General features: G+C 37.7%; 1 protein-coding gene across 5 annotated transcripts in view; it reads left to right on the top strand.

The window, feature by feature from the left end:
* The window catches only part of GPR155 (G protein-coupled receptor 155), a 49,415-nt gene that overhangs the window by 14,058 nt on the left and 23,745 nt on the right, over window positions 1-11,612 (top strand). For all 5 annotated transcript variants that reach the window (XM_021923726.2, XM_003907630.5, XM_003907629.4 and 2 more), the window contains 6 exons: window positions 2,067-2,232; window positions 3,544-3,699; window positions 5,949-6,032; window positions 6,672-6,789; window positions 10,902-10,986; window positions 11,082-11,172. In XM_021923726.2, coding sequence (XP_021779418.2) covers window positions 2,067-2,232; window positions 3,544-3,699; window positions 5,949-6,032; window positions 6,672-6,789; window positions 10,902-10,986; window positions 11,082-11,172 — 700 coding nt within the window. The remainder of the gene's footprint in view (window positions 1-2,066; window positions 2,233-3,543; window positions 3,700-5,948; window positions 6,033-6,671; window positions 6,790-10,901; window positions 10,987-11,081; window positions 11,173-11,612) is intronic.

Below are 11,612 nucleotides of genomic sequence, written 5' to 3'. Positions count from 1 at the left end.
TTTGACAGTATTTTGAAATAAATTTTGCAGCATTTCTGACTTTTCCCAATCCATAAAGATCCTAAAGACAAAAGCATCTTAGTAATAACCAGAACAATAATTTCTAATACAAACTTTTTTTCATGAATTTGGGAAAAGCATTTTGTAGTTCTGAGGTTGGCCAAACTTTCTAAATATAGCTAAGTCAATATGAATGATTATTATCAGCGATATGATCCTGGCTTGCCAAATGAAAAGTGCTCACCAACTTCTTTGTTGTTGTTGTTGTTGTTGTTGTTGTTCTTGTTGTTTTTGTTTGAAACAGAGTCTCGCTCTGTCACCCAGGCTGGAGTGCAGTGGCGTGATCTTGGCTCACTGCAATCTCCGCCTCCCAGGTTCAAGCAGTTCTCTTCCCTCAGCCTCCCAAGTAGCTGGGATTACAGGTGCCTGCCACCACAACTGGCTGATTTTTGTATTTTTAGTAGAGATGGGATTTCACCGTGTTGGCCAGGCTGGTCTCAAACTGCTGACCTCAGGTGATCTGTCCACCTCGGCCTCCCAAAGTGCTGGGATTACAGGCATGAGCCACTGTGCCCAGCCTCAACTTCTTAGTTAATAGTTCTTCAGCTTACTTGGTCCATTAGCCATGGAGTTGTACTTGATGGTGCAGGTGACATAATTTTACTGCAAGATTATCCCAAAGTACTTGAGGTATACTTAACTATGGCATTCCCCTCATGTATAGACAGTTATATTCATGAGACCAGTGCAACATAACCTAATATTTTTATTTTCACAATAATAATGAATATAAGTACTGAAAATTATTTATGGCGATGTTATGCTCTTCAGAAACAAAGTATTAGTATTGCCAAAGTAATAAGTATAGTTTTAACAATAATGGTATTATCAACTTTTGCTTATCAGTAAAATTTAAATATTCTAATTTTAAAGATTTTCGGGGGGGTCTTTGATACTTATTAGATATTTAAGTTTTTTAATTAAGAAAATACAGATAAAAGTAGTTCTTTACTCCATCCCAGAGTGCCTTGCTAGGTGCTGCCGTGAAAATGTTACCAATCTTGGTCTTGCTGATTTTAAAGGAGAGCCCCATTTGCTCAGCTATTGTGGATTTGCAGTTTCTATGGAATCCTGAAGGATTTGTTTAATAATTGGCTCTTCAACAGGTCTGCATTTCACTAGTTTTCTGCTCCATCTCAGTTGTTTTAGTTCCTTTGCTAATTTTTTTTTTTTTTTTTGAGCTGGAGTCTTGCTCTGCCACCCAGGCTGGAGTACAATGGCGTGATCTCAGCTCACTGCAACCTCCACCTCCCGGGTTCAAGTGATTCTCCAGCCTCAGCTTCCCGAGTAGCTGGGATTACAGGCACGTACCACCATGCCCAGCTAATTTTTTGTATCTTTAGTAGAGACGGGGTTTCACCATACTGGCCAGGCTGGTCTTGAACTCCTGACCTCGTGATCCACCTGCCTTGGCCTCCCAAAGTGCTGGGAATACAGGCTTGAGCCACCACGCCCGGCAGTATTTTAGAATCTTATTAAGCAATGTTATTATTAACTGAACCATTTCAACCCCTAATCATGATAAAGTTCAGCTTTTTTTTTTTTCAAAAAAGGAGTTTCTCTCTCTCTAGAATACTTTGAAAGAAAGAAAAGGAGTTTAGTAATTCTCTTGAAAGAAGTTTTTATGCAGATTGTCAACCTTCTTTCTTTCTTTGAACATTTCAGTAAACCGATAGAGGAAGCAAGAAAGTAGCTAGAATTGCAACTTTTATGATCTTTTGGCAAAAAAAAAAAAATTATTTGTAGAATCAAAAAAATCTTTTTTTCCCTCCTAATCCCTGATGTGTGAGGTATTTCCAGAATATTGTTACACTTTAAATGACTTCAAGTTGAATTCTTGATTCTTTCAACAAAATGTGCCCAGGTAGACATGCACAGAATGTGTGCATGCAAATAGACATACCTTCTGGGCAGGAGAACCTGATGCCAAATTCACCAGAGCAGCCTGCTACTGGGGACCACCATGCTTTCATATCAAGTAAATGATGTTTTTCTTTTTTCTTCAGTCTGGTGCTGCCACTTCTGTGCAGAGAAATGGTGGAACTCTTGGACAAAGGCGACAATGTGGTGAACCATACAAGTTTATCAAATTATGCATTTCTGTATGGCGTCTTTCCTGTAGCACCAGGAGTGGCTATCTTTGCAACACAGTTCAACATGGAAGTAGAAATTGTATGTTTGTAATACTTTCTAAGTTTGATTGTGTGTTTAGTAGAAACAAATTTTTAAATTCATTTTTAATTTTTTAAAATTCTTTTTTAAAAAAGAAAAAATAGAGACGACGGGAGTCTCACTATGTTGCCCCAGGCTGATTTCAAACTCCTGCCTTCTGCCTCGGCCTCCCAAAGTGCTAGGATTACAGGCATGAGCCACCATGCCCAGCCCATTTTTAATTTCTAAACATAGAAAGCAATGTCGTTTTTTATGAGGCCCCGCACTTTGGGAGGCTGAGGTGGGCAAATCACTTGAGGCCAGGAGTTCGAGACCAGCCTGGCCAACACGGTGAAACCCTGTCTCTACTAAAAATACAAAAATTAGCTGGGTGTGGTGGTAGAGGCCTGTAATCCCAGCTACTCGGGTGGCTGAGGCACAAGATTTGTTTGAACCTAGGAGGCAGAGGTTGCAGTGAGCTAAGATTGTACTGCACTCCAGCCTGGGTGATAGAGCAAGCAGCACTATTTTTTATGAGAATTTGGTGTCTATAAGCTATCTCATTATAAGGAAATAGGCATCATGTAACATAATGTAACAATAGTCATTTAATCTGGGGTCTTTAGTCAGCCATGACTTTTTTTATTAGTTTTTTTTAGTTTTAACTATTTTATTTCTGTACTTATACAGAAACCTAAAAATTATTTACAGAAGGGTAACTTTGACATTTTGAAGAAAAAAATGCCTATTTTATTCATTGATAATTTCAAGCACCAGATGCAAAATACCACATAATCAACTGCAGCAGATAGATAAAATCGACACCAAATTATTAACAGTGTCTAAATGTATTGTACCTGGTATCTACAGCATCAGAGTAAATGATTTTTAAATATAATACGAAGGAACTAAGTTGTTTAATGGAGGTCAATTCTGTTATTTAATCTGTAAAATACATATTTGCATGGTAATTTTCTGAATTCCTTTTTTTTGCTGTATAGTTTGTGAAATAGGTTTATTTATATCATTGCTATGTTTTACTTCCTAGAACCTAGAGGATAACTAACCATCAACAGTGGAATTTCTAGTATTTATTATGCATGAATATAAATTAAGCATAGATTAGAAGAGGAACCAAGGTAACTTAATTGTATTTTCTATTAAGGATTCTCAGAAAGGGGAAGTATGGTGTTGGATAACATGCTGGATTTTATAATGTCTTTACTGTGTCTCATTTTTATTGTAGAATGTTTTAATGTGCCGTGGTTATTTGAAGTTTAAAATATTGTTTAATTGAGATTGTAACTCCTCCATTTAATTTCATTTTTGCAGATAACCTCAGGGATGGTGATAAGCACGTTTGTGTCTGCTCCCATCATGTACGTTTCTGCCTGGTTACTGACCTTTCCCACTATGGACCCTAAGCCGTTGGCGTATGCCATCCAGAATGTTAGTTTTGATATAAGTATTGTCAGCCTGATCTCCTTGGTAAGCACCTTGCATGCCAAAATGAATGGAAACCACAGAGTGAGTTTTGAGAATAGATTGTTGATAGAAAGGGATTTAAAAATCTAGTTTCTTATGAAATAAAGAAAGCTAAAGCCTGCCCATAAAATATAATATCATCTTTCTGATTAACTGAATTTTGTCTTTCCTTTTGGGAGTTAGAGTTCTACAGCAGACAAGACATGAGATTTAGTCAGACCTGGATTTTATTCCTGGCCCTCTCACAAACTAGCTGTATGTCCCTGTGGAGTTACCTTCCCCTCTCTAAACTTCTGTTTTCCAGCATAAAATAATGACAATAATTTCACATATTTCCACGGGATTTTTAAGGGACTAAATGAAATAATATATGTAAAAAGCATTCTGCAAATGATGAATCACTATAGAATTCCTAGCTGTTCTGGAATCATGGGGTCAGAAGGTATCTTTGAGTTCAAGTCCAACCGCCTATTTAATGTTAATGAAACTTTTGGTTACTTCTCAAACTGAATATGTCTAACTAAAATTAAATAATTAAGTATATAACAGCTAGAGTATCTTACAGATCAAATGGCCTATTGAATTCATGTTAGTAAAAGTACAGATATTCTGGCTGAAAAAAAAAGACAATGTATACAGTTAAAGGAAAGGAGGTGGGGGATGAATATGTATATTGGTAGCAAATAAATGTGTGATTAATTTTAAAGAAATTCCACCTCTGTCACATATTCTTAAAATCTGCTACACCCATTCATAACAGGGCAGTTTGGGGAAAGAGACCATATACATTTCAGTTGGCAATAAGGAAAGAAGGAAATCAGTCAGGATACTTACCTGACCACTATGTAGGTAGAATGGAAGCCCAATCCTTTAAAATATAAGGAATATGATCTGGCACCGTGGCTCATGCCTGTAATCCCAGCACTGTGGGAGGCAGAGGCAGGCAGATCACTTGAGGCCAGGAGTTCAAGACCAGCCTGGCCAACATGGAGAATCCCCATCTCTACTAAAAATATAAAATTAGTTAGGCGTGTTGGTGTGCATCTGTAATCCCAGCTACCTGGGTGGCTGAGGCACAAGAGTCACTTGAGTCTGGGAGGCAGAAGTTTTAGTGAGCCAAGATCGCACCACTGCACTTCAGTGAGACTCTGTCTCACACACACAAAAAGAATAAAAAATGAGGAATGTAAGATGATTAATCTTAAAGGTGGGTGGTATGTGTTGTTTGAAGTAAAACAGCCTGCCATTGAGATATCCCGTGAGACAATATGGTGGAGATGAGAAAGGAAGAAAACTTAGAATAGTGCATTATTATAACTATCTCCCACTAAAGCTTGAATAGTTGTCTGTGACCCTGTGTCCCACCCCAGACACGAAAGGTAGGCATAGTTAGAACATGGCCCTGGTCAAGGGATTAGTTCTTTCTTGTTGAGACAGAGTCTCCCTCTGTTGCCCAGGCTGGAATGCAGTGACATGATCTCAGCTTGGCTCACTGCAACTTCTGCCTCCTGGGTCCAAGCAGTTCTCCTCCCTTAGTCTCCTAAGCAGCTGGGATTACAGGCATGCACTACCATACCCAGTAGAGGTGGGGTTTTGCCATGTTGGTCAGGCTGGTCTCGAACTCCTGACCTCAAGTGATCTCCCTGTCTGAGCCTCCCAAAGTGCTGGGATTACAGGTGTGAACCACTGCACCTGGCCAAGGCATTAGTTTTTTGTTTTGTTTTGTTTTTTGAGATGGAGTCTTGCTCTGTCACCCAGGCTACACCACGATCTTGGCTCACTGCAACCTCCGCCTCCCAGGTTCAAGCAATTCTTCTGCCTTAGCCTCCCGAATAGCTGGGATTACAGGCACCCACCACCACACCCGGTTAATTTTTGTATTTTTAGTAGAGACGGGGTTTCACCATGTTGGCCAGGCTGGTCTCAAACGCCTGATCTCAGGTGATCCACCCGCCTTGGCCTCCCAAAATTCTGAGATTACAGGCATGAGCCACAATGCCTGGCCGCATTAGTTCTTAAAGACTCTGTAATTTTTGGAGAGTTAATTTATTATGGGATCTCTCCACGCTTGTTGTTTTACATTGATTATAATAATTTACCTTTTTGGAACTAGACAGATTAAATAAAATATTGGAAATTCTTTCTGAACCAGGACAAAGAAGGTTATTTAAAGAGGCTAATCATTGTGTTATTTAATAAGTAATTGTAAAGATTAAGAAACATGAACAACTTTTGAACCTTTTGTCTTCAAGGTCTGGTCTCTGGCTATTCTTCTTTTGAGTAAGAAGTATAAACAGCTTCCTCATATGCTTACAACTAATTTACTCATTGCTCAGGTTAGTAAAACTACTGGTATTTAGAACTATGCTTTTCTAATGGATTATTCTACTGTAGAAGAGAAAATAACTTTGCTAGGTTTTTCCAGTTATGAAGTCAGAAGTATTACCAAATGCAGTCAATTACAGTTTGATTACAATTAGTAGATGCCTAACATATTTAATATTGCAAAATGTCTTAAACTATCTAAAGTTGAGGCTAATAATGGCATTTGATGATAACTGCATTTTTTAATAGAAACAATTTAATCATTAATAATTGAAATTTCACAATCTTATTTTTCTAATTAATCTTTGCATGTCTCAAATTGTAATAGAAAGAACTTTAGCAATTTTAATATAAGCCATTACTAAATACAGGTATAAGATTAACATTTAGAATGTAGTCATCTGTTTCAATTGAATATGTATATTGTCAAAGTCTGTGGTATAAACTGGATTTTTAACATAAAGTTTGAAGTTTTAGTATAAGTCGTGTGAAATAGTTGAAAATTATTCACAGAAACTTTTAAATGAATAATTATATTTGCTGTGAATGAAAGATGAATATGGCTGACCTAATTGGAATTTTCTGTTGCAGTATTGAATTATATGGTTTTCTTAGCTATTTACAAAGTCTTTTAATAATTTTTTCCTTAGTCTATTGTCTGTGCTGGAATGATGATATGGAATTTTGTTAAAGAAAAAAATTTTGTTGGACAAATTTTGGTGTTTGTTCTATTGTACAGCTCCCTCTATAGCACCTACCTGTGGACAGGTGAGTTGGATTATGAATGAAAATTGAGGTCTGTTCCCCACCCCACCCCATTCCTAATAACCTGAGCTTCTAGTGATCTATTTGAAGTCTGGTTGTACAGGATCAAGGCATGCCCTGAGGCAGATCAGCCCACCCACAGAGGCCATCGGCAAAACTGAGTTCTGTTTCCTAATGTAGTCTAGACCTGCCTGGGCTTAGGGCCTTGTGCAGTCACATGGTCCTTTTCCCCAGGGCCTGTGGCTCTAGGCTGCTGTCAGTGCTGCTCCCTTTTGGAGACAAGAGGGAAGATACTGACGGCAGATGGAGAAAGGAGGGAATGGGCAAGATGCATGAGGTGAGTTCCAGAGCTCACTCAGAGTCCTGCTGAACAGGGAAATTCTGGCTCTGCCTCAGGCAAATTACTTAACTTTTGAAGCCTCAGTTTCCTCATCTGTAAAACTAGGTTACAGCACCTTACAGAGTTATTTTGAGGACAAAATGAGATGTGAGTATTTATGTCTGGTACATGGTAGGCACTAAACAAATGGAACTATGGTAGTTATTAAATAGAAGGATTAGAGGTAATAAAAGAACAAGAAAACTAGGGGAATAAAAGGGCATGGAAATAGAAAAGGACCCAGTGAGAAAGACTGTTTCTCATTTCAACTGGCTCCAAAAAGGATATTCAAAATGTTGTAGCACGTTGCTATTTTGAAGTATAATATTTATATGGATGCATACATTCTGATATGCTTGTGAAAAATTCTGTATGGCTCTTTTGTTTTCATTCTACAAATTTGAACCTGTAAAATGACACATAAAAGGAAATAGTAGAATGGTAGGAGGCAGGTGTCAGGAAGTGACTGCAAAGGATGGACCTTTGATTTCATGCCTTCAGGATCAAAAGCAGGTACCATCTCAGTCAACAGCCTTTTGAAGTGAAGCAACAACGTGGTGAGGAATCACGGAATGAAAAATTCAGCACAAACAGAAGATGGTTTGTGCTTCTTAAAGGCAAGCACATCTTGCATAGCATGGGTTTTTATGCAATGTCAAATTAAAAGAGCCTAAAGACTTTATATTTCAAAATATCCATGGACCAACTTGATCTCTAATAACTAGGCTTATTCAGGTTAACTTTATAATCAGAATAAGAGAGCAGCAACTAGATCAATCAATTAAAATGTCCTAAGTATCTCTGAAACCCTCTTCAAGCATGCATGCCAAAGTCTATTCAAAGAAGTTGTTCTAAATTCCCAAAACCCAATAAAGGTGCCCTTTAACCATCAGATTATTATGCTATGACAGAATTTTAGACCTGAAAATGTCATTTTAAGTCATCCCATTCGATCATTTTTAGTTTTACTCTTTTTCATACCATCCTCACAATTTTTGCCATATCTGCATACTACTTGTTCTTTTTTCCTTAAAATTGATTAACTTTTTAAAAAAACTTTAATCAGTTGAGCCTTATATCAATAAAATCCCAGGTTTCATTTGTTAATTATTTTTTTCAAATACACTTTAAAATAAACGCTTACCCGGTCAAAACATTTTCACCTTTGTGACACCTATAATCTCTACACCTTAGGAAACACTGGCCTAATTTAAATCCTTCATTTTGCAAACTGAGAAATAGGCCCAAAAAATTAGACTGATTTAGGCAGGAGCTGTCACAGCTTCTTCAGTGAGAGATCCAGGGCTAGCTGGATTCTGCCTGTTTGTATATAGTTCTTTTCACAAGGCAGGAGTGATGCACATTAGAATTTTAAAGACTGCTTTTGCTACTGTAACACAGATGGTACCCTTTTGTGATTGGTTACTTGTTTCCCTGGTACTGCAACTATACAGTGTACAAATGGACTGAGGGAGGAACAGTGGTAAAGAAAACCAATTCTCAAGGACCTCAATGTCAAATTATATTAAATCTAGCACAGTGTTATTTTATCTGTACAATCTTAAATCTAGGTATGTATTCTTTATATACAGCTAATATGCAATTCTAAAACCAAAGCAAATTCACAGATTCTATTCAAGCAAAACTACAAACCCAGTAATTCTAATTAGCAACATTAATTAACACGACAAAGGATCTTGTTTTGCTAATGTAAATCATAGCTTGAGACATAAAATGGAACTCACTGCTGTAGCTTTTTTGCCTTGCTTTTACTTCCATATGTGGGGTTTTGACCTTGTTATCTCACCGATATTCTTTCTTCAAACTACCACTTCATTTGGACTGTGTGTTGTAATATCATTTGGACTTCACTTGACTCAAACTTAATATAAAATCCATTGTAAGCTCTGGCCAGGCACAGTGGCTCATGCCTGTAATCCCAACACTTTGGGAGATCCAGGCAGGAGGATTGCTTGAGGTCAGGAGTTCGAGACTAGCCTGGGCAACATAGTAAGACTCTCTCTCTATAAAAAATGTGAAAATTAGCTGGGCATGCTGGTACATGCCTGTAGTCCCAGCTACTCAGGAGGCTGAGGCAGGAGGATCCCTTGAGCCCAGAATTTTGAGCTGTGATTGTGCCACTGCATCCCAACCTGGGCAACAGAGTGAGACCCCCATCTCTAAAATAAAATAAAAATAAACCCAATGTAAATTCTGAAATCATGAGACTACGTGTTGGTTACAAGGTGGATACACAGCTGACTACCATTGAAAAAAAAAAAAAGACTTAAAATTTCTCATAGAAATTCCCAGATCCTGAATAATATGTCTTAGGCACCCTAGGGGTCCACAAATCTGAATTTGAGTAACTGATTCAAGAAACAAATAATTTAGCTTGTGTCAAAAGGCTAGGTTTCTAGTCCCACTCTGCCCTCTGCTGGCTGTATGACTTGGGCAAACCCTCATTTCCACATCTATAAAATGAAGGTGCTAATTTAAAATAGAGGTCCCTTTCAACTTTAAAGTTCTAAGATCCTATAACTATGTAGAATTTATTAGATAAAATGTTACTTGTATACATAATTACATATAAGTTGTAGGGAAAGTTCAAGAACTTCAAAATATTTGTGTTTGTATTAAATTCAGAGTGTGTTAGTGTTAAGCCCTATCATTACACTTAGGACGTTTTCTAAAAACATAACCTGGGTAAGAGTTGCCCATACTTCTTAGCACCAGAAGAGGGGGGTGTTTTTATTTTTAGAATTGTTCTGTATTCAGTTAGAAAATGTTTTTCAGCTGGACCCAGTGGCTCGTACCTATAATTCCAGAACTTTGGGAGGCCAAGGCAGGTGGATCACTTGAGGCCAGGAGTTCAACACCAGCATGGGCAATATGGTGAAGCCCATCTCTACTAAAAATACAAAATTAGCCTGACGTGGTGGTGCACATCTGTAATCCTAACTACTCGTTTGGCTAAGGCATGAAAATTGCTTGAACCCAGGAGGCAGAGGTTGCTGTGAACCAAGATCATGCCACTGAACTCCAGCCTGGGCAACAGAGTAAGACTCTGTCTAAAGAAAAAAAAATGTTTTTCAATTATACTTAAATTCCAAACACATGAGTCAAAACAATAAAATGATTAGGAGTTTTGGAAAGAAATACTTCTCCACACACAATGACTCATGCCTGTAATCCCAGCACTTTGGGAGGCAGAGGTGGGAGGATCCACTGAGCTCAGGAGTTCAAGACCAGCTAGGGCAACATACTGTGACTCTGTCTCTACAAAAAAAAAAATATTTAGCCAGGCATAGTGGCATGTGGCTGTGGTCCCAGCTACTCAGGAGGCTCAGGTGGAAGGATCACTTGAACCCTGGAGGTCAAGGCTGCAGGGAGTTGTGATCACACCTCTGCACTCCAGCCTGGGCAACAGAGTGAGACCCTATCCAAAAGAACAAACAAACAAATAAACAAAACCAGAGAGAAAATAAAACAAATCCTCACAGATGAAAAGAATTGAGTAAAGAAACAATATATGAGGGAAATAATGAATGATTTTGAATTAAAACTTGCTTCAAAATATTGAGAATAGCATTTATTTAGAAGGAATAAATTCTAAAGCAAAAATCACAGACTACTATGAAATAAGCTTGGTTTAAAAAAGTAAAAAGGAAATAAAGTTTCATGCAGTCTGATCAATGTTGAGTAACTGTCTCTCTTTCAATCTTCTTATTCTTAGGCCTTCTAGCAATTTCTTTATTTCTTTTGAAAAAGCGAGAGAGGGTACAAATTCCTGTTGGAATCATCATAATATCTGGCTGGGGGTAAGTTGGTAGTTCTCTGTTTGCTTACACCTTTCCATATACACAGTTACTATTCATCCTTTCTTTTTCTCTCCCAATAACCCTTGTGATTGCAGAATTCCTGCTCTCCTTGTTGGTGTTCTTTTGATAACTGGAAAACACAATGGAGAAAGCATTGACTCAGCCTTCTTTTATGGAAAAGAACAGGTGGGAAGAGTTTATTGGCAGTTCTGTTCTTGTGAATGTCTCCTTTTAGCTTGTTAATGTGCCTTGCTAGACTTACATTAAAATTAACTTTGAAAATCTATTTCAATTTATTGCATATCAGATTGGTGATTCTATATCACTTTGTCTCACCTAGAACATTACCATTTTACATGTCTAAGTCCATTTTTAGCTGAAGATTTCTAACTGCTTAAAACTCATTGAATGTTCTCAATCATACTTAGGAATTGTGTTTCCTCTGCTGGAGAAAAGAGTGATTAATTTAAAACCATTTAATAAGTTAGCAGCAATAATAAAGGTCAAATTCTTGACTCTTAATCCTATATAAATATAAATTTCAGGACAAAACGTATCTAGGAAAAGTATGCTTGAAAAGCCATAGAGTAGGTGGCTTGTGGGACCTGCAGAATTCTTTAGGGGTA

The sequence above is a fragment of the Papio anubis genome, chromosome 10, assembly GCF_008728515.1.
Source record: "Papio anubis isolate 15944 chromosome 10, Panubis1.0, whole genome shotgun sequence".
NCBI lineage: Eukaryota > Metazoa > Chordata > Mammalia > Primates > Cercopithecidae > Papio > Papio anubis.
The sequence above is the reverse complement of the archived record's forward strand: the minus strand, read 5'-3'. Positions and strand labels throughout refer to the sequence as shown.